A 27,845-nucleotide genomic window follows, 5' to 3' on the forward strand; every position below is an offset into this window, starting at 1 on the left:
GAAGGTAAAAGCCTGCCCTTGAGGACTCTCCCTGCCTTCTATTGTCTCAAACGTGTGGCATACCTTTTCTGATTAAATAGGTGGATATATTTTGCTGGCCTTAACAGCGCTCAGTCAGTTTAACAATGGAAAAATGTAAGTCATTCAAAGGGTAATTTTCCCTCTTTCCTTATTTAAGCAGCTTAATGCAACAGCAGCACGGAAAAGTCCTGTGGCAGACATTACACTGGATGGGCCTTGTACACACCTCTCTGTGACTTGGAGAGACTGTATGGACTGTGTGCATGCCCATGTCCCAGCCCCCTGCTCCTCCAAAAAAGAGACAAAGAGGAAAAAGGTATAAAAGGATCACAACCCTCAGCACCCATGTGGTGCATCTACCTCAGAAGTTCCTGTGGATGTATATCCACCACCAAAGAACTTGACAATGCCCATGAGTTGGAACCAAGAGTAGCGATATCTTTCTTTCTCTCTCATTCTCTATTTTTCCATCTCCCTTATCTTTTCATTTTCTTTCTCCTCTGGTGCAACCAAATGTCTTTAAGGCACAAGTGACCGAGAGCCTTCATTAGATCAAATAAACATCAACTGTTTGGTGTCAGTTCACCTCAATTTACTCTGAGGGAATTTTTGAATCTTAGCACAACTGACCCCACTGCCCCAGGCTGGCTTGGTAAACTGGGCTGTGACAGGAGAGAAGTGGAATACTTCAATGTTACCTGTTTCATTTCCATCGATAGTTTTGTAAAATATGGTGTAACTTCTGATAAATCCATTTTGTTCATCTACTGTGAGATGATTCCATGTCAAAACAGCTTCAGCTTTTCCTACTTTCTTTGTCTGAACGGTTGGTCCTTTTGAAGGACCTGTAACAGGAAATGAAGATTAGTTTCTGTTGGGCACCCTCACATTCATAAAAGATGGGCTCCGAAATGCTACTGCATAATGACTCCAATGGAATAACTGACAAAATAACATGCAAAGCATTGTTTTCAACAATGTGGAAACTCAAAAAATATGTTAAAAGAAACCACCAGGGAAGAAGCATGAGAAAAAGTATTCAGCAGATCATGTAAAATCACAGAACATTGAAGGCTGGAAGGCACCTCCAGAGATCACTGAGTCGAACTCCCCTGCCAAAGCAGGATCACCTAGGGTAGTCAGCATAAGAATGCATCCAGGCAGGTTTTGAAAGTCTTCAAAGGAGACTCCACAACCCCTCTGGGCAGCCTGCTCCAGTGTTCTGTCACCCTCACTGTAAATAAGCTTCTCCTCATGTTGAGGTGAAACCTATGTTCAAGTTTGTAGCTGCTGCTCTTTGTCTTATTGCTGCAGACCACTGAAAAGACTTAACTTCAACTAAAGTTAATTAGTCTTAGGTTTATACTTGAAATTTAAAATAAATCAACATAGAAGTATTATTACAGCAATAAAATAGAAAACTCATGCCAAATTATATGATAAAAGTTGACAAAGAGTGAATAGTTATCCACAGACAGCTGTGTAACACTCACATACGATAAATAAGCAGAAGGATATTAATAGAAAAGACAAGATCAATTATGTCAGATGACCCTCAAGTACAGGACCATTTTTCATTACACAGTCCACATTAAAGCAAAGGTTTCATTATTTTTAGTCAAGAAAGTCAATTTATGTGATTCAGAATGAGTATTTTGTACTTACGATCCTGCTGAAGATAAGCCTTCACAGACTGTCCGTTTCCCTGACCATCAGCATATAGAGGGTACACAGTTATCAAGTAGCACTTGAATGGTTTTATATCACCTAATAAAAGGAATCAAAAATGTGTTGTTTCAGAGTCAAATTTCTCTCCATCCCTCTCATTTACTTCAGATACAAGGTTCTTGAGCTCTGGCTTTTTTATTAGTTGCATCTAATACATCTATCTAATGCAGCTGTACCCAACTTTAGCTAGAGTTCATTGATACACTGCTCCAAAGCACTGCCTAAAAGGAATAACAGTGGCTCACATTCAAATACTTCACAGAAGTCTGTTTTTTTCCTAATTAATTTTAAATAAAAAGCCCTTTATCTACTTGCAGAACTGAACTCCAAAATTATTATGTGAGCTACTGACCATAATATGAGAAAAACAGTAAAGCTGATTGAGTTTCATTGTTTAAACTGAGAGATCACTGTATTTCATTTTGAAGGAACTCATCTTCTTCACTATTTTTGTGGTTTCCCAGAAGAGGAGGCTAAACTCAAAATGCAGGTAAACCCCTTGCTGTTATATCATCTACAATTAAAAACCCAAGATTTCATAGTTGACTAAAATAATATGATAAAGTGAAGCCCTCAGTGTTATCCTGTCCTATGATCAAATTCTAGTCAATGAGTATGTTCCTCATTGAGAATATTTATCATGTGTCCTGGAGTCCTGTGTACCCCTAAATTCCTATCCCTCTGTGGCTTGAATGGGAGAGGAAAAGCCACCTGTTTTCCCGCCCCACCCCCCCACCCCCCACCTTGCCCTTCAGGCATGAAGGGGGTGAACAGGGACCCTTCACGCACTGTGCAGTGCCCGCGCTGGAATCGGGCTGGGATTGGCTGTATCCTTCGCGCCTAAGGAAGTGTAACTCTGCTCTTTGTCTAGAGAGGGTATAAATATTGGGGGCTTCCCGCCTTGGAGTTCATTCCTGCCTGGACGTTCGTGCCTGCCTGAGAGTTCTCCCTCCCCTCTCGCCTGGCCTGGATACAGAAAGAGCTTCAAAGGACTGCTTTACCCATTGACACCTTTGTGGAAAGCCTAACGACTCTTAACGACCCTCCTGCAGCTGCTGAAAGGGAACAGAGGGACAGACCGCCTGATCGTGAGTTATTTTGGCCCAGCTCTATTAGTAAGAAAAATGCTATTAATTAATAGCTAAAGCCTTTTCCAACTTCTGACTTCCAAAATAGTCAGATTATCGATGCACTCCTGTAGATATTCTCAAACGAGCTGAATCTGGTAATTAAACTAAATTAATCTTTGTATATATAGTACTGGGGGCAGGTTTTTTGGAAAATAAAATAACTCTACTTTTGTATAAAAATTCCTGACTCGGCCACATTAACTCCCTGCCTCCACAACACCATGCCTTTAAAGTATTCTAGAAAGTATCTGCAGACTTCTAAGATAAATACCTTTTAAGTATGTTCCTTGAACAGTTCCTGGTTCGTTCTGCCATTCTATGATGCAGTCTGAGTTGTTGGACACTAGGCACCATTCAATCACATATTTAAGAACGTAATTGTTAGGAGCAGTCCACCTTACCCACAACTTGCCATCTTTAGGTAGTGTCTTAAGATTTTTCACAGAAGCTGTGACGAAAAAAAAACAGAAAAGTGATACTGACATTTCACAGAATCATAGGATTGTTTCTTTTGTAAAACACCTTTAAAATCATCAAGCCCAACCATTACCTAACTACCAAGTCTGCTACTAAACCATGTCCCTCAGCACCACTTCTATGCATCTTTTAAACACCTCCATGGATTCAATCTCCACTCTTAAGAGGCTGTTTCAGTGTTTGATAAGCCTCTCAGTGATAACAATTTTTCCTAATGTCCAACTCCCCTGGTGTATCACAGTATCACAGTATCACCAAGGTTAGAAGAGAGCTCACAGATCATCAAGTCCAACCCTTTACCACAATTCTCAAGGCTAGACCATGGCACCAAGTGCCACGTCCAACCTTGCCTTGAACAGCCCCAGGGACGGCGACTCCACCACCTCCCCGGGCAGCCCATTCCAGTGTCCAATGACTCTCTCAGTGAAGAACTTTCTCCTCACCTCCAGCCTAAATCTCCCCTGGTGCAGCCTGAGGCTGTCCCCTCTCCGCGCTGGCCACCTGAGAGAAGAGAGCAACCTCCCCCTGGCCACAACCACCCCTCAGGTAGTTGTAGACAGCAATAAGGTCACCCCTGAGCCTCCTCTTCTCCAGGCTAAACAATCCCAGCTCCCTCAGCCTCTCCTCATAGGGCTTGTGCTCGAGGCCTCTCACCAGCCTCGTCGCCCTTCTCTGGACACGCTCAAGCATCTCAGTGTCCTTCCTAAACTGGGGGGCCCAGAACTGAACACAGTACTCAAGGTGTGGTCTAACCAGTGTAACGAGGCCATTTCCCCTTGTCCTATCACTTCTTACTACAGAGAAGAGAACAACAGTCACCTCTCACTGGAACCACCTTTCTGTTGCAGAGAGAATACAATCTCCCCTCAGCCTCCTCTTCTTTAGACTAAACAGCCCCAGTTCCCTTAGCTGCTCCTTAGAAGATTTATGGTCTAGATCCTTAACTACCCCTTCTCTGGATACGCTCCAGTACCCTCAATGTCTTTCTTGTAGTAAGAAAGTCCCAAAACTGAACTCAAGGTGTGGCCTCACCAGCCCTGAGTACAGGGCACAATCACTTCCCTGGTCCTGCTTGTCACACTGTTCCTGATACAGGCCAGTATTAGGCTATTTAAAATACAAAAATCAGACTTAGCCTCTCTGGTCTCAAACACACTAATTTGCCTTATTCCCCAGGAAAGAGATACTTAAAAAAAGGTTTATTTCAGAGAGAATCAAACCCTGTGACTCTTCTAAATTCCCATTCTAAGCCACCATCCATATACCTTATCAAGTACTTCTGGATGCAGTGTTGCTGCATTTGAAGCATATCCTTAAACAGTCTATCTCACAATTTTAGAACCTGTTCTAGAAACAGCATCGAATTGCATACTTCTTTTGCTTCCTGTCCTGGTAACGTTTGGATTGTCTAAGAGTTACTGTAGTTACTGCTGATGCACAACAAAAGGAACAAACCAGGATGGAAACAATAGAAGTGGATGGCAAAGCAGCAAGGCAAGAACCTGAAAATGTGGGAGAGCGAGACTGGGACAAGAGAGGTAAGCAGGCAGATCCGAAAGCAGAAGGATATACAGGCATACACATGAAGCAAAGGATACCTGCTTCCCCAGCCCCTTGATTTTTCAGAAAAGCAAATAAAAATGCCTGCTATGCTAAGAAACACTAGGGAATATAGTGCACAGTGGCTATAAGCAAAATAGCACACAGAGCTTCAGATAAGCTTGTGAGACCATACATCTGCATGGTCCTTAGTATAAAAATGGTACTTTAACTGTAAGGCATGAGACTGTATGTACATTAAGTATTACTTTTCTTCCATATCCAAGGTATCATTTTACAGCACTGAACACGTATTGCAGCAAGTGTCAAGCAAATGCACTTGAAAAAGACATTACTAGGACACTAACCTTTTGAATTAACTGCAGGGATAAGTAGAACTGATGGAGGGGATGCCCCAGCTTTATTATGGGCAGTCACAGTTACTTCATAAGTTCCATTTGGGAGCTTTACTGTAAGGTTGGTAGTATTAACGTTGTATTTCTCTGGTGGGCTGGAGAGAGATGACTTAGCTCTGACAGTCACTTCGTACTGCAAGATTACTCCATTGGCTTCGTATGGCTCCAATGCCTGTTAAAAACACATGCTCTATTATAGTGAACAGACATTACTTAACTTTTATTGTTACTGATGCCTAACTAAAAAATCTGAGAGCAAGACAAGTTACACTGATGAAATATCTGCATATTTAAGGGAAGAGCAAACAACTTGCATTCAATTATGCAAATTTCCAATTTTCAGAACTATTTCTGGTTTAAGTCCTCTTTTTCTTGGCTCACAATCCTCTCTAGTAGTTTATAAAACCCACTCTGTAAAGGCTGCAGAACACATTCACATAACCTGGATTTTATGTGACTGTAAAACACAATGACATAGAAAAAATCTTATGTCTTAGGCGGTGTTGAACCCAAATGCAAACCAGCCTGAGTCATTTTATTACACGTACAAAAATACTTGTTTCTGTGTCACAGTATTAGCTTTCAGGTAATTGAGGAGAAAAATCACTGAAACATTATTGCAGCACCAGTTTTCCAAATATATGCTACACAATGTCAGAAGTGGCACAGGACACATATGTTGTATCAGAAAATGATGCCATGTCAATATACATGTAACCCTACACAAGCCACCACGCAGTTACAGAAAAAAAGTATTAAGAAAAAGACAGCTAGATAAATGTCACAAAGTTTGCATACCAAAAGAGAGGTCCCCTAAGACTGGAAGCTGGCCACTGTGAAGCCCATCCACAAGAAGGGTTGAAAAAAGGAACCAGGAAATTCCAGACCTGTGAGCCTGACCTCAGTACTAGGCAAGGTGATGGAACAGGTCATCTTGGGTGCCATCACAAAGCACCTACAAGATGGCCAAGGGATCAGGCCCAGCCAGCATGGGTTTAGGAAGGGCAGGTCCTGCCTAACCAACCTGATGTCCTTTTATGATCAGGTTACCTGCCTGGTGAACGTGGGGCAGGGTGTGGATGTAGTCTACCTGGACTTCAGCAAAGCCTTTGACACTGTCTGCCACAACAAGCTCCTGGCCAAGCTGGCAGCTCATGGCTTGGACAGATTCACTCTGATATGGGTCAAGAACTGGCTGGAAGGCCAGGCCGAGAGTGGTGGTGCCACATCCAGTTGGCAGCCAGTCACTAGTGGTGTGCCCCAAGCATCAGTGCTGGGCCCAGGCCTGTTCAACATCTTTATTGAACTGGATGAGTGGACTGAGTCCAGCATCAGTAAGTCTGCAGATGACACCAAGCTAGGAGCACGTGTGGATCTGTTGGAAGGTAGGAGAGCCCTGCAGAGGGACCTTGACAGGCTGGATGGGTGGGCAGAGGCCACTGGGACGAGATTTAACAGGGTCAAGTATACAGTTCTACACTTTGGCCACAACAACCCCAAGCAGCACTACAGACTGGGGACAGAGTGGCTGGAGAGCAGCCAGGAAGAAAGGGACCTGGGGGTACTGATAGATAGTAGCTGAAGATGTGCCCAGGTGGCCAAGAGAGCCAATGGCATCCTGGCATGGATCAGACACAGTGTGGCCAGTAGGACAAGGGAAGTTATTCTTCCCCTGTACTCAACACTGGTCAGGCCACACCTTGAGTCCTGTGTCCATTTCTGGGCCCCTCAATCCAAGAGAGATGTTGACGTGCTGGAATGTGTCCGGAGAAGGGCGACAAAGCTGGTGAGGGGCCTGGAACACAGCCCTGTGAGGACAGGCCGAGAAAGCTGGGGGTGTTTAGCCTGGAGGAGGCTCAGAGGTGACCTCATCTCTATCTACAACTACCTGAATGGAGGCTGTAGCCAGGTGGCAGTCAGTCTCTTCTCCTAGGCAACCAGCAACAGAACAAGAGGACACAGTCTGAAGTTGTGCCGGGGGGAAATATAGGCTGGATGTTAGGAGGAAGTTCTTCACAGAGAGTGATTGGCATTGGAATGGGCTGCCCAGGGAGGTGGTGGAGGTACCATCCCTGGAGGTGTTCAAGAAAAACCTGGATGAGGCACTTAGCGCCGTGGTCTAGTTGATTGGATAGGGCTGGGTGCTAGGTTGGACTGGATGATCTTGGAGGTCTCTTCCAACCTGGTTGATTCTATGATATGATTCTATGAAAAGACATCATGAAATGAGGACTGACCATAATTGCACTCACTTTCTCAGCTATGAACCAACCAGCCAACTAGACACAGCAGCCTACTGTATACAAATGAGGAGTGCTGCATTTAGTTAGACCTCTGGAATGTCTCTACACTTCAGAGGTATTGCAGATAGATTATCCCAGTCCAGCTGCAAAAAGTTTAGAATACAGTAGAAGGTGTAAACAACAGTCTGCCTTGTTCACATGGAAGTTTCCAATTCCACAAACTGCTTAGGGACAGCAAGCCATGATCTGAAAGAGGATCCTATTTAGACTGGCTCACAGATGCGTACCCAGTTAATGGAAAGCTTTTACCTTTGTGCTTCTAATTTTTCATAATTAATCGGCATATCAAGAGTACTAAAGTCTGTACCAACAGAACTGGCAGTATTCCAGCTACCTGTTCAAGATTGTTGGGGTAAATTTTGCCACTGAAAACCTCAGTTTTTTAAAAGAAAGCTCAATTCCTGCTGTTTCTTGTGCTGCTCACCTTCCACATCAGACGCACAGTCCAGAAAGCTGATGAATGACATGCATCGATGATCCTCCATATGGATGGTCCTTTAGATGGTTCTGGTGAAAGAAACAATGTTTAATAGTGTAAGTATTTTCTGTTTGAATGAATCCTTTGACTATCCTTAGATGCCTTTTTTTTTTAAATAATAAAAAGTACATACAGAAAGAGTTTCCTTAGCTCCTTAAAGAAAATAACACTTGGTATGTTAAGTGGAACACCTGTATGGAAAGACTTCCTCAAAGGATGAACAAATCACTTCTCCTCTAAGTGAATAGTATGAAAATAACTGAGAGTCATCATGTTCAACAACAGGCTACAGATTACACCACTGAGTGAGGCACGACCAAACCTTTACCACACTAAGCCTGGTCCAGAGGCACTGCCCTGAACATCTGTGTACTGAAAACCTTGCTACAGTTTGTAGCTGCACAACTCTCCCTATCCCTTAATACCAAGGGAAAGAGCAGAAAAGTTAACAAGGAGACAAATTTATTCTGCCACAACTCCCCAAGTTTCCCAATATCCCTCATGCTAAAAATGGGTTACAGAACTGCAGCACTTTTGTACAATACCTTCTAGCACCAGCACAGTAAGAAATTCAGATTGTATTTTCACTGCAAATTTAATTTCAAAGTAGAGTGAATCAGTCTATTATAGTGCACAAAACAATAAAAGCAGCCAATTGTCAGGGCCTCAGCCTTAGGAGAAACAATCTTAGAATGCATTTAAGTTTATAATCTTGATAGACTGTGTTTTCTTTCAGAGTTCTTTTATTACATTCTTCACATTGATAATTTTAAGGTTTTGGCTGTTTCACTTCCAAAACAGTATCAAGTATGCAGTGTACATCTTGTCTCTCATATTTTACATCAGGAGGGAAGGAGAACTGAGCTAAAGGGAGTTCTTAAATCTCATTTTAATACTCAATTCACCTGAAACAGAAGCAATTGTACAACTAATAGAGATCATGAATGCAACACATCCTGCCTTATGTTAATGTCTTATTTTAGCCTCAGAACATAGTAGGACATGAATTGATAGCAATAGCTTTGCAAAGCCAGTCACCACCACAGAGCAGCAATGAAGTCTAAGTAGGCAAGCAGTCCTGAAACCTTCATTGCTTTGGCTGAGACAGTAAACACAGAAAACAAACATTCTGTCATTCAGTTGAAAATAAGTGACTAGAGTATTTCTTACAGAAAGTGAATTTTGCATACAACTGAAAACAATGCCACTACACACATATAAATCCTATTTTGCTTTATTAAGCAGGGTATATACTACCATCTTTTTCTTAATTCTCCACTCCAAGATGACAAACGAATTAAAACTCATTACTGGGAACTCAGCTAGCATAAATAAGGAAGGCTTTCTGATCCAGTGCAGGGAATATGTCCTGCTGGACTTGCTGTTTGCAAACAGAGAAGGACTTGTGGGCAATGTAACAGCTGGAGGCCTTCTTGGGCGGTGACTACGAAAAGACAGAGTTCAGAAATGTCACCTTGGACTTTCAGAAAGCAGACTTTAGCAAACTACAGAGACTTGTTGACAGTCCCCTGGAAGGCAGCCCTTAAGGGCTAAGGACTCCAGGAAGGCCAGACGTTGTTAAAGAAGCAAATCTTAAAGGTGCAGGAATAGGCTGTCCCCATGTGCTGAAAGATGAGTTGGTGCAAGACAGCCAGCTTGGCTGAATGGAGAGAGCTGGTTGCAGCTCTGGGAAAAACAGTGGAGTTTATAGTCTTTGGAAGAAGGGTCAGACCTCTCAGGAGGACTACAAGTTGTTGCCAGTCCATGCAGGGAGAAAATTAGAAGGGCCAAAGCCCAACTAGAAATTAATTTTGCTTCATCTCTGAAAGACAACAATAAATCCTTCTAGAAATAAGAGAATCTCTGTCCTTTGTTGGATGCAAGGGGGAAATGTAATGATGAAGGATAAGGAAAAACCTGAGATACTCAGTATCACCTTAAGTAATCGGAGCTGTATGCTGGATACTCAGCTCCCTGAGCTGGAAGACAGAAATGGGGAGCAGAATGAAGCCCCCATAATTCAAGCAGTGGTTGAATAGAAATGTGATGGTTAGTGACCTGCTGCACCACTTGAACAAACGGTATTCTATGTGGTCAGATGCCACACAAGCAGTGATATTGAGGGACCTGGTGGAAGTGCTCACCAAGCCACTTTCCATCATTTGATAGCAATCTTGGCTAAGCAGGGAGGTCCCACTTGACTGAAGGTTAGCAACTGTGACATGTGACTAGGTCTTGAGGAAGTATCCAGGGGACTAAAAGCCTGTCAGTCTGATCTCAGTGTTGGGGAGGTCACGAGGCAGATCATCTTGTGTGCCGTTATGCAGCATGTGCATAGCAACCAGATGATCATAGTATCATAGTATCATCAGGGCTGGAAGAGACCTCACAGATCATCAAGTCCAACCCTTTACCACAGAGCTCAAGGCTAGACCATGGCACCAAGTGCCATGTCCAATCTTGCCTTGAACTGCCCCAGGGACGGCGACTCCACCACCTCCCCGGGCAGCCCATTCCAGTGTCCAATGACTCTCTCAGGGAAGAACTTTCTCCTCACCTCCAGCCTAAATCTCCCCTGGCGCAGCCTGAGGCTGTGTCCTCTCGTTCTGGTGCTGGCCACCTGAGAGAAGAGAGCAACCTCCTCCTGGCCACAACCACCCCTCAGGTAGTTGTAGACAACAATAAGGTCACCCCTGAGCCTCCTCTTCTCCAGGCTAAACAATCCCAGCTCCCTCAGCCTCTCCTCATAGGGCTGTGCTCAAGGCCTCTCACCAGCCTCGTCGCCCTTCTCTGGACACGCTCAAGCATCTCAATGTCCCTCCTAAACTGGGGAGCCCAGAACTGAACACAGTACTCAAGGTGTGGTCTAACCAGTGCGGAGTCCAGGGGCAGAATGACCTCCCTGCTCCTGCTGACCACACCATTCCTGATGCAGGCCAGGATGCCACTGGCTCTCTTCGCCACCTGGGCACACTGCTGGCTCATGTTCAGGCGGGTATCAATCAGCACCCCCAGATCCCTCTCTGTCTGGCTGCTCTCCAGCCACTCCGACCCCAGCCTGTATCTCTGCATGGGGTTGTTGTGGCCAAAGTGCAGCACCCCGCACTTGGAGCTATTGAACCCCATCCCATTGGACTCTGCTCATCTGTCCAGGCGGTCAAGGTCCTGCTGCAGAGCCCTTCTGCCCTCCAACCCAGCCACATCTGCCCCCAGCTTAGTGTCATCTGCAAACTTGCTGATGACTGACTCCATGCCCTCATCCAGATCATCTATGAAGATGTTAAAGAGGATGGGGCCCGGCACTGATCCCTGAGGGACACCACTAGTGACAGCTGCCAGCTGGATGTGGCAACATTCACCACCACTCTCTGGGTCCAGCCCTCCAGCCAGTTCCTAACCCAGCACAGAGTGTTGCCATCCAAGCCATGGGCTGACAGCTTAGCCAGCAGTTTGCTGTGGGGGACAGTGTCAAAGGCCTTGCTGAAGTCCAGATAGACCACATCCACAGGCCTCCCCACATCCACCAAGCGAGTCACCTGATCATAGAAGGAGATCAGGTTAGAATGGCAGGATCTGCCCTTCCTAAACCCATGCTGGCTGGACCTGAGCTCTTGGCCATCCCTCAGGTGCGCAGTTATTGCCCCCAAGACAACCTGCTCCATCAGTTTCCCTGGCACTGAGGGCAGGCTGACAGGTCTGTAGTTCCCAGGTTCCTCCATCCGACCCTTCTTGTGGATGGGGACCACGTTGGCCATTTTCCAGTCTCCTGGGACCTCTCTGGTGAGCCAGGACTGCTGGAAAATGATGGAGAGCAGCTTGGCCAGCTCAGCTGCCAGCTCTCTCAGCACCCTGGGATGGATCCCATCTGGTCCCCTGGACTTGTGGGTGTCCAGATGGCTCCCCCAGTTCAAGAGGCCACTTGCCTCCTCCTCCCTCCTTACTGTTGAAAACTGAGGCGAAGAAGGCATTCAGGACCTCAGCCTTTTCTTCATCATCAGTTATAGTGTTCCCCTCAAGCCCAGTTCCCCCCTCAGGCCCAGTCAACATGGGTTCTTGAAGGATAGGTCATGCTTGATCAACCTGACGTTCTATGACAACACAACCCACGTGGAGGATGAGAAAAAAGGTTGTGCATGCCATTTATTTGGACTTTAGTAAAGCTTTTGATGTTGTTCCCCACAGCATCCCTCTGGAAGGACTGCCTGCTTATAGTCAGAATGGGTAGATGCTTTGCTAGGCAAAAATCTGTCTAGATGGCCAGGCCCAAAGAGTGGTGATGATGCAGTTAAATCCATCTGGGGGGCCAGTCACAAGTGGTGTTCTTTAGAGCACAGGACTGGGAGCAGTTCTCTTGAATATCTTAATCAAGGATGTGGAAGAGGGCATTTAGAGCACCCTCTGTACGTTAGCAGACAATTAGGTGGGAGTACTGACTTGATTGAGGGTAGGAAGGCTCTACAGAAGGACCTGGACAGGCTAGACTGATGGGCTGAGATCAACTGTATGAGATCCAACAAGACCAAGTGCTGGGTCCTGCATTTGGGTCACAGTAGCCCAAATATTGCTCTCCACAACTACCTGGAAGGAGGGTGTAGTGAGGTGAGTGCTGGTCTCTCTTTTCCCTAGTAATGAGTGATAGAATGAGAGGAAACAGCCTCCAATTGCACCAGGGAAGGTTTAGAATGGATATTAGAAGAAACTTCTAATATTAAGGCAGTCTGTTTAGGGAAAAACTCTCAACAGTCACATGGGTGTAATAGCTTCTGTTACAGAGAATAATCTTTAGAACAAAACAAGCATAAAGCCTACATCTTTCCAAAAGGCTTTGACAATGTAACTTCCATGAAGAAAGCTTTTTCCTCCATACCTTCCATTTCAATTGTTTTCAGGGAGCATCTCTAGACTAGCTTCAAGGGAAGCTATTCTCACACTGCTTTGAGTCCATCAGTACTAAAATTAACTCAGGAAAGCCTTGTTGTATGCATAACCAAACAGCTGCAAACTGCTGAACATTCACATATTTTGAAAGGCAGTGACCTCCTTTCATATATTACTTACTATCTTCAGTGGTGACCCCAGTTTTCTCTTCACTCCAGTCACTCCAGTAGCCCACTCCATCTTCCTTCATGCAACGAATTGAGAAGACATACTTTGTGTAGGGTCTGAGCCCCTGAACACTGAACGAAGTTCTCGGTGAGGCTGTATCTTCAGGAGGAACCTATAAATGGAAAAAACATTTTAGAAGTACTGATCAAAAATTGGAAAGGTGAGTTCTGTGCTACTCCAGCTCACACTGCATACAGACTGAGTGCAAAAAACACTGTTTTTCTCCTGCTGTACTTCCCAAAGCTTCAATTTTCAACCACAGCTTGGTAAGGGATCAGTAAGAATTGTATTTACTTGGTGTAATACAATACATACACAGTTCTCAGGACTATGTCTCATATTCTTTTTTTTAAATTCATATAGTTTGTCTACCTCTTTTCTTCCCTCTATGTACTGATCTGCAATACCCAACCTCACATATCAGTAATTTTCTAGTTTACCTGTTTGATTATTGATTGCAGAACACCTGTGCTAGAAGCATCCAATAAAGCTAGAAATTCCAGGATCATTGCTTCCACTCATATACAGCAGTGTTTCTTAACTGACGCTGGAAATACTTCGATTCAGGGTGACTTACACTTCTGCTAGTATCCTAGTTTTTCAAGAGCTTTTTCCTTTATCTTGGATTAGCAACTGATTGCCAGAAAATATTCCTAGCGCATGTTCAACAAACAGATGCATGGTATGAATGATATATGTATCTCCAGAGATGGCTATGACACCATTTTTCTCGGCAGCTTATTCCAGTACCTGGCATCCCTTTCATCAAAGAAACTTTCCCTAGCACCCAGTCTAAAACTCTCCTGGTGCAACTTGAGGTCATTTCCTCTTGTCCTATCACTTGTTACTAGGGAGAAGAGACAAACACCCACTTTGCTACAATCTCCTTTCGTGTAGCTCTAGAAAGAGGAAAGGTCTGAGAGAAGCCTCATCTTTCTTTTCTCTGGACTAAGCAACCCCAGTTCCATCAGATGCTCCTTGGAGGACTTGTGCTCTAGACCCTTCACCAGCAGAGCCCTTCTTTGCCTGTGGGGCTGTTGTGACACAGAAAAACTCAGGAAAGCATCTCAGCAATGCAGTGTTTGCCCAAGCTTTAAATGACACTTAGATCAGTAGCTCTGCACGTGCATGGGAAAGTGAAAGTTCAAGAATGTTTTAGACATTTCAAGTGCAGAAAAAAATTAAATGTGATGGGATGCAGAAGACAGCAGAGAAGTCCATAAACAAGACTCTAGACTATGCCAAAACCCCTATGTCACAGCCTTCATGAGCAGGCGAGATAAACTACCCAGAGAGGCTAGTTAAAGCCTAGTAATAGTAAAGTTGATTTTCTGAACTGCAGCAGTAAGAAGACTTCTGCAGTTAGACAAATAGCTGGGTTATGGTAGAGGAGTAACAAGGGACATTAGTGGTATTACCTGCATCCAGTTTGTGTCATCAATGATCCTATAGCGTATATTGAATTTCAACTTCATCACAGCTGCTGAAATCCGATTTTCCCAGGAAAGCTTCAGAACAGTAGGTAGTATTCCAGATGTGACTGATAAGTTGTGTGGAGACAGAGGTTTAACTAGAAAAGAAGTTGTTAGTCAACTCCACAGATGTATTTTGTCATGACTCTAGCAGCTGGTATTATGCTGTTACAATACAGCATAACACAAGCTTTTCACAACATCAAATGGCTGCTACTTCACACTAGTTCTAACGCAGGCTAATGAAAGTGATACTGCTATCTGAATGGTAGTCAAATCTCTCATCTTCCCTACCTTCATCCAGCACAATTCAAGATCTAAACAACAATATTTTGGCAGTTACTTTTCATAGCAAAGAAACATTAACACACCAATATGCACAGAAGCAGCAAGGTACATACTACTAAAGCTTTATTAAAAGGCATATAGTTACCAATCTCAATGGGATCAAACACAAGAGGATCAGATTCAGCCTTCCCAAGAGCATTTGCTGCTTCTACCCAGACCTCCAGGTTAACAAAGAACTGAACATCAGTAGTTGTACAAGAATTATTTACATCTTTTGGTATACAGTCAGGAAAAGTCTCTTGTGGCCTAAACAAGAGAGAAGGAAAAACAAAGTATAAAGCAGTAAGTTTGATTTCCTTTAGTCAACCTTTGAGTTAACTTCATGTTTCTCCTCTGCCTTAGTATTTGTAAGCAAAGGAGTGGGAGTAAAAAGCAAAGACATTAGAATGGTTTATTCAGCCAGGAATGAATGGCTGCATTAAATTAGAAACTAAAATAAAATCTCTTGACTTCCAGTCACAAATCTTCAAAAGCAGAAGTTGTGGTATTGTAATTATAAAGTTGCTTAAAAACATGACTTCTGCCCATGGGGGTGGCTGAGCCCCATCCCTGGAGATATTAAAGATGAGGCTTGACAGGGCTCTGGGCAACCTGACCTAGTTTAGGGTGTTCCTGCTTACTGCAGAAGGGCTTTGACTAGATGACCTTTGAAGGTCCCTTCCAATCCAAACCATTCTATGATCCTGTGAAAAGCATTATAGCTACTAACTAGAATCAAAATCATGCATTAAAAGATGTAGTCAGAATTAAGTGCATAGTATGTACGTTCAAAGGTACAATATTACAGCTGCAACGTTTAATGATTTTCACAGCTTAATAGCAGACAGTCTAGGAGTATCAAGAGATATCTACTTTCTACTACACCTGTTACCAAAACACTTTGGTTCAATAGACTGCAAACTGTAGGCAATCATTCCTGATCCTACAGCACTGCAATAATTCTGCCTGCTCCACTTTCACACAATCAGAGAATGATTTGGATTGTGAGAAAGATCACCTAGTTCCAACTCCCTTCCCATGGGCAGATCTGAATGCTCAAAGCCCCATCCAATCTGGCCTTGAACACTTCCAGTGCGGAAGCAGCCACAGCTTCTCTTGGCAACCTTTTCCAGTATTTCATCACCCTCATAGTAAGGATCACCTTAGTAGCTAATTATACTCTTTCAGTTTAAAGCCACTAAGCCTGTCCTATCACTATACTCCCTGAAAGAATCCCACCCTATCCTTCCGCTAGGCCCTCTACGTACTGAAAACTCACTGTAAGAGTCTCCCCAGAGCCCTGTCTTTTCCAGGCTGAACAATCTCAACTGTTTCAACCCGTCCTCATGGGGAAGGTGTTTCAGTCCCTTGTGGCCCAGACCTCCTCTGGACCTGCTCAAGCAGGTCCATTTCTTCCTTGCACTGGGAGCCCCACAGCCTGATGCAGTACTTTGGGTATGATCTCACTGGAGTGGAGTAGAAGGGAGAATCACCGCCCTCCATCTGCTGGCCACACTTCTCATGATGCAGCCCAGAGTGTAATTTGCTTTCTGGGCTGCAAGTGTTCACTGACCACAAAAGGTAATTTCAAGACTGAAAAATACTTATTTACTTTCCGAAGAGAAATATTTCTGCCAAAATGTTCATGTTAGGATTAATCATGGACAAACATCATTCTGAGTTCTTAGGAAGCAGAGAATCTGAAAAATCCAGTCACTGTATGTTGATTTCTTCACTTACAATCATAGAATGGTTTAGGTTAGAAGAGACCTTTGAATGTCATCTGGTCTGATGCTCTTGCAACACACAGGAAGATCTACCACAGAAAAATGTGTAATAGACAATTTAGGGGTCTAGCCACCTAGTGGTTAGGTGTATCATACTCAAACCACACTAACCATGTATTTGAAAAAATGCAAAAGTGTGTGATGAGTGTTACTCTGAAACAAGAACAGAAATGAAATTCCATGACTGATTTAGAATTACTTTAAATATGAACTTCTTTCTCTGATCTCTTCCCCTCAATATAGAGCAATGCATCAGCAAAATGATTCTGAAATATCAAGAGATCTCAAGGAAGTTTGGTTTAGCCTACAACTAAGTATTAAACTACTTAGATATTTTACAGAGGGCTACTTACCATCTGTTTTTCAACCTGAAGTGAGTGTCTAGGAATGTATGCCTTCCAGGGTCCCAGGTACAAGTCATAGGATATGTGAGTTTTGACATCTGATGAACAATGCAGCTTAAGTTCTTGGGCTTCTCTGGGGGCACTATACAAGAAATCAGCAATAATTAATATATATACACAAAGAGTTTCATCACAGCAATTTCAGTGAAGATCAGAATAATTTAGTCAGTTTTCTACTGGTGTGGGAGGGGGAAGCACTAGATGTCATCCAGCAATGGAAGTCAAGAAGCCTAATCAGCTGCTCTGAGAAACAGTAGGATGCATAGGGCACAAGCATCTGACACTACAGTATGGAAGCTTTCTCATTCCTTCAGGCAGAAATCTAGTATTAGCCATTGCCCATCTAAATCCATTTTAATTTATATAGAAAAAGAAAGCAACCTAACAAGCACTATGGCTGCATTGGCATATGCTGACTTTGCCAGTAACCTGAGCTCTAAGGCAAGTGTAATAAGCCTATTCTCCCCTACCTGAGCTATGGATGAAGCTGCGAACTCCAACAAGAAAAGGCTCTTTATTTTCCTTAAATTCAAATCATAGCATACAAAGAATTTGTTTCTACTTTTTAGCATATTACTATTTGCAAGAATAAAATACACTTAAATAATATTGTTTCAACAAAACTACCTTATGAACCTTATAATTTTGTTCCCAAGTAGTTATTATTCTCTTTACAGATTTTTAATTGACAGTATGAAAATGTATCTCAAGATTTATGTGTTAATTACAACTGTAGCATGTCATCTGCACTATCATTTAGTTTACTGGCTTAGGATATTCTACTTGTCCTCACCTTTCCATTTATTTCACCTGTCACATATTTTCTGGTAAGAAATTTACTTCTCAGAAGTTGAAATTGAGAAGACTGTTTCTCTGTTGAAAGTATTTTCTAACTCAGCCACCTTCATTTGTGAACTAGAGCCAGCCTTACATAAAGACGATCTGACAACTGCAATAGCTTTTGCCAACACTAGGCGGCAATATAATTAATCAGCTATTCACACTCCCATACTGAGGGCACGCACTTAATATAACAGCTCAGCAATTAAGGAGTAGTATATGAAGTTATTCAGGTTACTTTCTGAGAAACTCAGTCTTGTCCCAACGAGCACTTGCTCAGAATTACTCAAGTTCTAATACACTGGACAAGGAAAGTTTGTAATTAGTTAAGTACTTTCTAGTAATCCAAACAGTATGTTTCATTTTTAAGCAGTTCAGCTTAGTTTTAGTAATGCAGGTAGAATCAATATTCTCAGTCCATGAATGAAGAAGCCATTAATTTCACAGTGTTACTAGGAAAGCAGGACATACAACCTTACTGTACTTCCTTGAACACCAAAACAGAAGCAATGAGTAAGGAAAAGTCATTTTATTTGCTACTATCTATTTCAGTTATGTTCACATCTTCCTGTCCTGCTTCAGTATTCTTCTGTTTTCTGTTCTGTTTTCATGCTGCTTCAATACTGAAGTATTCCAGAGCACTTTCCCTTTTTAAAAGAAAATTTTATTCTTTGCATATTTACAATTTTTGATGGCATGTAACACAATGTTTCTACACAGTTATCTTGGAAGAGAGGGAATGGAAATAGGTATCTTAAGATGTATCTGCTTTCTATTGTTTGCACTCTCTTCCCTGTTTCTCAGAAGTAATTTTAAAATAGAAATAAAAGGTAAGAAAATGGTACTTACAGCCTACTGTAACTGTAATTCCATAAATATTTTGCTCAATCTGTCCATCTGCCAAAATATTGCATGTCAGAGGTGTCGCTAGTGAAGAAGTATCATTAAATGTGACACTGGAAACTGTTCTGTTTATTTCACGATATTGTTCTTTAGGTACCACTCTATTTTTAATTTTCCAGATAATCTGACTAGCATAGATGTTGCCAAAGTCCAGACAACTCTCGTTCAATATGCATAGTGCTGTGAAATTGGAACCAAGGGCCAACACAGGAGATTCTGGAATGATGTGACCACATGACTGTACAAGTCCACCTGAAACTAAAAAGAAAAAAAGAATTGCATCTTTACTAAAAATCTACAGAGCATTCCATAATCAATATTGCTGACAACACTAGCATAATGTAAAAGATACTACCTGTATAAGAAGGTAATATTAATTACTTAAGAGTTATAAAACTCACGTGTGTTACGTGATTATCAGATTTATAGGGCAAAACAAGTGTACTGTTCACCAGGATTTGCAAAAGCATTTTGCCAAGCAAGAAAAGCTCTTACTAATAAAGGGAGGCCTTTTAGAGAGTGTGATGGGTTGGGTGTTCCCTGCCCCCCTACACTGTGGAAATCACCCAGACTAAACTCATCCAGCTCTGGAAATTGAATGGAGCTTATTATTTACAGCTTAGCACAATATACAAACAGATATTTACAGTATATACAGAAATATACAAGGTAAAAGGTAATACAGAAACACGACTCTCCTCCCAGAAACCTGAGACCCCAGGAGGGGCTTCCAACTGCCCTTTCACCTTCCCCCTACCCCTCTTAACCTTACCCCAGTCCCAATGAAGAATGGAGGTTTGGCCAGGGGGTTAGGAAGCAAAGTGGATTAATTAAAGAAACAGAGGGTGAGGTTAGAGAGAGATGCAGCTTGGAGCTTCCCAGCAGCAGAAGAGGGTTATCTATGTTTTGACTTTTGTTTCTATACATCTCAACAAGCCTATGAGTGAAGTAGACATCACCATTGTTTTCCTTTCACAGCCTATAATCTAGGTCTTCTCACCAAAACATTCTAGATAGCTTCAAAGTAGCACAGAGAGGGACAAGCCTAGGATCAAATCTTTAGCATGTTCTGAAGGCAATAACTGATGTTGTCCTTGCAGTTAAAACGTATTTTCTGTTGAGAAAGTTAACAACCAAAAAAAAACAAGGATGAGTGTGCATTTTTGTTATTGTGGACTAGTTCTAGAACTGCACACAAGAAGAAGAAGACTTCAGTTGTCCATTTCTACAGCTTCAGTGTGCATACTATAAACATTAATTGGGAATTACAGTAGACTCTGAACCTTTGACAGTAGTCTTTGCTAATTAAGCTTATAAAGAGAAAAATGTCAAGTTTTAAAGACTAAATAGATGACTGAAATACTGTCTTGAATCAATAGCCATACTAAACATCTTCAGGATGATCTTGTTACATAGCATCAGAGGCCCTCAGCTGCTGATCAAAAAGTGTACTACACTAGTTCACTGGTGGCTTATTGTTTTATCTGTGTTTAGCCTGAACAAAGCATGCTTTCTTTCAGATATAATTTGGCATCCATGAAATCAAACCTCAGTTTTTACAGTGATCAGCTCCAGTGAAGTCAGTGAAACCAAAACTATCTCTCTGAGTAAGTGCGGTCTGAATGGTGGGGTGGTGAGGTGGATTGTAATCTAGCTGAAGTACAGAAGTCAGAGAGTTGTGGTCAACAGGATCAATTGGAGGCCTGTATCAAGCTAGTACTGGGACCAGTACTATTCAGCATATTCATTAATGACCTGGATGAGGGACCAGTGTGCACTGTCAGCAACTTTGATGAGGACACAAAACTGAGAGGTGTGACTTACACACCAGAGGGCTGTGCTGCCATTTGATGATATGTGGACATGCTGGAGAAATTTAATGAAACACAAGGACAAGTGTAGAGTCTTACAGCTGGGAAAGAAAAAACCCATGGGCCAGTACAGGCTGGGAGCTGATCTGTTGAAGAACAGCTCTGGGAAAAAGGATTCAGGAGTTCTGGTCAACAACAGAATGAGCATGAGCCAGCAATGTGCCCTTGTGGCCAAAAAGGCCAATGGTATCCCAGGCTGTATTAGAGGGGGTATGGATAGTAGGTCAAAAGAAGCTCTCTTTCCCCTCTATTCTGCCCTGGCAAGGCCATGTCTGGAATATTGTGTCTTGTTCTGGGCCACTCAGTTCAAGGACACAGAACTGCTTGAGAAAGTCCAGCACAAAGCCACAAAAATTATTAAGAGAGTGGAACATCTTCCTTAAGATTAGAGGCTGAGGAAGCTGAGTCTCTTTAGCTTGGATGAGATTGAGGGGTGACCTCATCAATGTTTATAAATATGTGAAGGGTGGATGTCAGGATGACAGAGCCAGGCTCACCTCAGTGATGTCCAATGACAGGACAAGGAGAAATGGGTGACGGTTGAAGCACAGGAGGCTCTATGTAAACACAAATAAAAACTTTTCACTGTGAGGGTGGCAGAGCACTGGAACAGGCTGCCCAGAGAGGCTGTGGAGTCTCCTCTGAAGACATTCAAAGCCCACCTGGATGCCTTCCTGTGTGACCTACACTAGGTGACCCTGGCCTGGCAATGGGGGTTTGGACTAGATGATCTTTCAAGGTCCCTTCCAACGCATAACATTTTGTGATTCACTATCTCTGTGTAGCTGAGCAATGAACAGAAACAGAAATAAGCATTGATATAATATGCATTTAATATTAGGAGTATAGATTAGGTCTCTTTATCCTAATATACCTGGCTTTTTGCCCAAACCCCAGAAATATCTACACAAAAAGCAAGAATGTCCTTCAAACATCTGATTAAACACGTTCTACAAATCTCCCAGTTTTGAGACACAGAATCCTTACCTCCAAGAGAACAAATATTCAAGAGCAGATAGAAGCCATGGGCCAACCAGGTCCACCCAGAAAACATGCTGCACAGAATTCCTGTAACACAGAAATTATTTTTTTAATTTAAACTATTATTCTTTCCTTTAGACCACTGTGAAATTCAGATTTGTATTTGAATTTCTCAGGTATTCAAGTTTAGCTTTCTGAAAGAGCTGTATTTTCTCTCTCTAGAGAAAACAAAAGGCATATTGCTTCCATTTTACTCTCTGCTATATTAAATCCAGCAGTTTAAAACAGCTGATGCCTTTCTAAAGAATCTTTACGAATTTCAGAAGTACATCAGCTCATATTTTTTGTATCATGTACAGAAACAACTTCACCAGTACTTCTGTGAGGGGTTCAGTTAGAACAGAAAGTGTAATGCTGTGGTTTGTGTTTTAAGGCAGAACCCTATGAATTTGATTGTGGTTACCATACTTCCCTAATTTTCGAAGGCACTGCTATAAATGCTTTGCACACAGTTCAGAACAACTCGCCAGAAAACCATGTTCATCATCTGCGCCAAACAATGGAAAGCCCACTCAACTACAGCATGGGAAACAAGCAGGTGTGACTGTAGCATCAAAATCATGCTACACTTCAAATTGTACCTGCTTTCAGGCTGCTTCGACGCATTTTACTTTCTCCCCTGCTGATCAATGTAGTTTGCAGAAGACTGAAATGACACACTTCCAGCCCCACAAAGGCAGCTACTGCAATCCCTTCTCATGTCTGCTATTTCTGAAAAACATGTTAGTCTCTCTGGTGTTTGCAAGGCTGAGTTACTGGAAAAAATATGGCAGGTCTTGTAACTAACAAAACAAGCAGTCTTCAGATTAGAGTGAGGAAGACACTTCCATGGAAAGCAGTGTTTTCTAGTCTGAGCCTATAAATATACTCAGCTGAAGATGGTGCAGAAACTCTGTGTACAAGCTGTACCAAAACTTAAAATGTAGTTCCAGAATTCAAAACAAATAAATGCTGCTCAACACCAATTGCTCAACATTAACTGCTTTAAGTTAGACTAAGCTACAAGTTTAGACAACTGAAGACTCAACAGTTTCAGGGATTATACAGCAGAGCCCAAAGTCTTCTGTCCTCCAGACTAGTGTAGGACAGTCTGTTAAATTTCAACGTGATGCTGAGCTATCACTGAAGCAGTTAGTTCAGAAGTTGGGTTGTTTAAAAAACAAAAATCCAAACCAGCATTTTATCTATACCATATAGTAATTTTGGCTTGCTTGGAAAGGGAGACAGAAATAAACTGATGTTAGACGTTTCTTACTTACACAGTTTAGTCTGCCAAAGTGGCAAAGGATCAAAGTCCATCCAAATACTACACAATTTTAAAAACACATAGTCAACATAGAACTGCTGCTGGTAACAGTCCTTAACTCAGGTAACATAGGCTATCTTAAAGAAGTAACTGTTAAAATGTTCTGATTACTTCATTAAAGACTGACACTAGAAACTCATATGCCATAGGATCACCTCGTTTAATCTCTAAATCATACGGGTCTTCTATTATTCTTCACATCCTGATAGCATTTTCAAGAGAAGCACTATGTCTTTATGCTCAACCTTAAAGGGATGCTCTAGGCAGTGTCCTTTAAAGTCAAACTTCATGCTCAAAGTAGCAACAGCACCAAGTTTTATGACAACCAGTGAATACAGGTTTTGAAGAAACATCAGGTATCTATGCAAAATGGGTATCTTTACTTATTCTGAGAAACAAAGAAGTCTTACAATATTCGAAATAAGATTAACTTGTAACTATCCCAAAATGAATACAGATACGTGTCATGATGAGCTATCACCTCTTCACTTCAGGGAGGTGTCCAAGTAACATATAAACAACAGTATCAGTTTAAGAAACTATAGCCAAAATAACATAGTTTTGCCAGCAAAGCCAGCTTACAAGTCAGCAAACACAGACAACACTCAAATCACCAGAGGAAGGCATTAGGTATATTGAGGCTCATCATCACAACAATCACAAAAGCCCAAAGGTTGCTGGCAAATGGATTTCCAAACAATGCCTCAAATGAAGAGCTAAGTTTACATCTTCAAGCAGTAATCTCTTACTCAGAATCCACACAGTTGTTCAAGTAGATACTGAAAGTCATACAGCACATAGCAGCTACTGCTTGAGGGTTTGTGACAAGCCAGTTAGTACCTAAAACCAATCCAAAAGCTATGACTATCCTCAAGGAACTTTGATCATTCAAGCCATAACTGATTTCTAATTAGGAGTATTTAACCTGCAAGATTTGTTCCTTCCTCCAAATGTCTTCCTCCTTTGAAATATCTGTAAGATTCCAAACACTTATGAGGATTACTTGAAAAATCACATAACATCATATAAGCATATAATTCTGAGATTAATTTTCATCTTTAAGATATCTATGCACAAACAGTATATCTATCTCTTTCACAATACAGACATGTCATTTTTCCACATTATCAATTCCTTTGCCTCTAGAAGGAGGCTTCTCTCTGCTGATGGAGTTTTAGCATGTCACTCAGAATAAAAAGCCTAAAGTGCCACAGAATAAAACCACCAAAACATTTTACTATAGGCACTGAATATTTCCTTGCAAGAATTTGTTTTCCTTCTTAAGTTGCAGACCATTTTTTTTTAAAATCCCAGCAGCTAGAAAAGACAAATTAATGTATACAAAATAATGTCTGGTATTCTGTGCTCTCATCTTGAAAACAGACCTTGAAGAATGACAACCACTAATGCTGGCTCTCCAATTGAGACAGTTTTTGTGAATGAAACTTCTAACACCAGTTTATTTCTGTCTCCCTTTCCTCTTAGTGGTCAATATACATCTGTGCTGATAATCGTCCAGACAAGCTGTATGGGAGACAGTATAGTACTGGTTTAGGTTGAGATTTATAGATGTGAACAAGTCTCTCTTCCCTTCCCCCCCAACATGGGCATATAGGTTTAGGAGGTGACTCTTATGGACATGTAAACAGAATCTAAATAATTATTTAAAATTATTAACTTCTAGGAAGTAATTCACGTTTTTGGGGTCCTTTCTGACTTTCGTCTTTTACAATCCTGTGTGTTGTGATACATCAACACACACACAGATGAAGTTTCTTAAGTTTAGAAGTTAAAACACTTATCATATGCCTTTTATATATCACTACTCTTCTGAAAGTAACTGTACCTAGGAAGAGAAGTATAAATTCTATGTTTTCTACAAGGTAAAAGAAAAAAAGCCCCTAACTCCCCAAAGTATCCAGCTTCAAGTTGTCGAGCTCCCTTTTTCTTTTTCCCCTTCTCCATGACAACACAGATCACTAACCAAAAAAAAACCCAACAAACCAACATCCAAAAAAGCCCAACCCTAGGTTTCTCTTTCAGAAACGCCTCAGAAGTAACAAGAAGTTACCAGATGGCAATCACTTAATCAGCGCAAAACAAGGATGAAAACTGAGACTGGGATTTATTCTCCTCTGCACTGCCAGCACACTTGGTAGAACACTTTACTTTGTGCCTCAGTTTCATCATCTGCAAGATAAAAATAATGACACTTTTTTCTTTTAGAAGGAGTATCAGAGGCACACTGCAAGGTTAACTGAGCTCAGGTGCACACTGTAAATGAGCAGATGACCTAGGTCGTACCCTATCCTCTTTAATTCCCCAGATTAGTCCTTCAGCAGTTGGATCAGCAGTAAAAAACTACATGCTTTCCTTTCAAGGCCAGCAGTTTCCTACCTTCTGCTCTACGGTCAGTGAGTACAGACCACTTGTGGTGAAAGCAACAAAACACACTGCTTTTTCACAAGAAAACGTCTGTCGACAACACAGGCAAGCTTATTAAAAGCTGAAAAATCCTGACACATGAGTCCAGCGAGAATCGCAGCACCTTTATTAGCGCTGCCGGCACTAGCAATCGCCGCAAGAGAGCGAAGAGCCAGATAATCTTCAGTCTTTACGCCACGCCGGTAGGTCAGTAAAACTGCACCAAGACAAGGCATGGGCTGCCGATGGGGTACTCCAAGCAGCTGGCGCCTCGCGGAGAGGCAAGAAAAGCGCCCTGACAGTCCCTCAAGCCCCTTTACCGGGGGAACTCCTCTGGCAGCCCGGCAGTGGAAAAGCTATCCTGCATTTTAATCTCCACCACCGGGCTGGCTCCGTCAGCGCCCGCCGGGGGAGACGGGTGGCAACTAACGAGAGCTGACGGCGGAACCCGCATTCTCTTACAGCCCACTGGGCCAGGCTGGGGGAAATGGTCGCGGTCTTGAGGCCTTGGCTGCTGAGACTGCAGCCGAACAAAGACCGGGCTTAGAAGGACCGACAGGGGAAAGGCAGAGATCGTCCCGGGAAGTAAATGGCGCAAGGCTGCCGTCCTCCCACCTCGTCTCCCACTTAACTCTGGCCAAGTGCCCATTCGCTCGCCCTGCTATCTCCGACCGCGGCGCACGGCCGGGCCTACCGAGCCCGGCTACAGCCCGATCGAAAGGAACGGACCAACACGACCCCCACAGGCAGACGTCCCTCAGGGACAGGGGCGCTCGGAGACGGGGAAGAAGCTAAAGGGAAGGGGGGATGGGAGGTAGACGCTAGCTTTAAGGGATGAGCCATGTACGGCCGCAAGGTTCCCGGCTCTTACCTGCCACTGCAGTGCCTTCACCGCCGCCCCGCGCCCCGCCGACAGCCCCTAAATAACGGCTCCGCCGCACCGCGCCATCGCGCCGCCGTCCCGCACGCACAGCCCCACGCCCGCACACGCTCCCCTCCCCCCTTCCGCCGCGCCCTTCCCTCCGCCAGTCGCCCGGCTATTGGCGCGCGGGGGGCGCGACGCCGCCGCGGGGGGGCGGGGCTTCCCGTAACGCGGCGGCTCGTGCCAGGATCTCGGGCGCGCGGGGTGCGCGCCGCTGTCGGGGCGGGGGCGGGCATGGGGCGGCGGTGGCCCCAGGGGGGCGGCGGTGGCCCCAGGGGGGCGGCGGTGGTCCGTGCGGGAAAACAGATGTGTTCGCCGCCGTCTGGTTGGCTCTCTTGTCCCACTCCTCTCGGAGCGACGCTCCCCGCAGGGTTTTCCCCTCAAGGTGTGTTTTAGGGCCACAGAGCCTCGCTTCCCGGGGCGGGAGCGCAGTCACCTCAGTCGCGTTGTGCCTTTCCTAGCGGCACGGTGGGCCGCACCCCTAGCAGAAACGAGCCGGCTGCTACCTGCGAGGCCCCTCGAAGCTTCTCCCGGGCCTTAACCGGACGGGCCTACGCTGCCGGCGTGGTGAGCAGCGCAGGCCTGAGGAGTGAGCAGCCTTCCCGGCGTCTGGCAGTGCTCCCCAGGGACCACGGGCGGCTGGAAAGTGCTGTTAGCGGCAGCGGTGTTAGCAAAACGCTGTTGCAGAGGAGAGCCTATTAAAAGGTGTTTGTGGACGGCTAGATTGCGAGGAAATGGTACTTAGCCTAGGTCGGTCGTGTGATCTGATACACTAGATCGAGTCTCTGGATTATTTCCACGGTTATTCTTGCACGTTTCTTAAGCAACCTGGGACATGGGCATGGACTTTAAGATGTCCTCTACATTCCAGATTAATTTTCTCCACGAGTGAGAAGGAACACATTCTCGTGCCACATACACAATTTACAATGAGCTAAGAGTGCCAAATTAGGTAGTTTCTAGTTAGGAAAGTACTGGACCTCGCATGCATGACCGAGATACTTACTGCAATATACTTCTGGTTTTTGCCCATTTACTTAGCTTATCTCTGGGCTTGAGTGGGGTATGAGTTGTGTGGTATTTTTACCTTCATCCTTGGAGAAGCAGGTAGATTGGCTAGACAAATAGAGCATCTAATCAAATGTCCTGTTCCAAATGCTATCATGAGCTGCTAATGAGAAAAGATTTGGAAAAAAGAGATTACCTTTTTCTTGTGATTTTAGTACTAGTCTGTTATTTTACATTCTGAGATGGCTTAATCCCCAAAAAAATGTTAATACGAGGATGTTGAATATTTTATATGTAACAGGACAAAGCTGGATAGGCACTCCAGAAGTAATTTTGTGCCAC

The 27,845-nt window shown here is 43.4% G+C and overlaps 1 protein-coding gene across 2 annotated transcripts in view; it reads right to left on the reverse strand.

Moving 5' to 3' along the window:
- The window catches only part of IL6ST (interleukin 6 cytokine family signal transducer), a 40,176-nt gene extending 13,616 nt beyond the window's left edge, over positions 1–26,560 (reverse strand). Inside the window, exons 1-12 of one of the 2 annotated variants that reach the window (XM_064176700.1) lie at positions 26,445–26,559; positions 21,790–21,870; positions 18,878–19,189; positions 17,138–17,270; positions 15,104–15,264; positions 14,617–14,768; positions 13,151–13,310; positions 8,039–8,121; positions 5,264–5,483; positions 3,151–3,327; positions 1,687–1,788; positions 720–866 (exon numbers count right to left, since the gene is read on the reverse strand). In XM_064176700.1, the coding sequence (XP_064032770.1) occupies positions 720–866; positions 1,687–1,788; positions 3,151–3,327; positions 5,264–5,483; positions 8,039–8,121; positions 13,151–13,310; positions 14,617–14,768; positions 15,104–15,264; positions 17,138–17,270; positions 18,878–19,189; positions 21,790–21,856 (1,714 nt within the window). In that variant the 5' untranslated portion in view covers positions 21,857–21,870; positions 26,445–26,559. Of the gene's footprint in view, positions 1–719; positions 867–1,686; positions 1,789–3,150; positions 3,328–5,263; positions 5,484–8,038; positions 8,122–13,150; positions 13,311–14,616; positions 14,769–15,103; positions 15,265–17,137; positions 17,271–18,877; positions 19,190–21,789; positions 21,871–26,444 lie in introns of both variants that reach the window. The other variant, XM_064176701.1, reaches the window with a different exon arrangement.
- Between the last annotated feature and the right edge of the window lie 1,285 nt (positions 26,561–27,845).

The sequence above is a fragment of the Pogoniulus pusillus genome, chromosome Z, assembly GCF_015220805.1.
Source record: "Pogoniulus pusillus isolate bPogPus1 chromosome Z, bPogPus1.pri, whole genome shotgun sequence".
NCBI lineage: Eukaryota > Metazoa > Chordata > Aves > Piciformes > Lybiidae > Pogoniulus > Pogoniulus pusillus.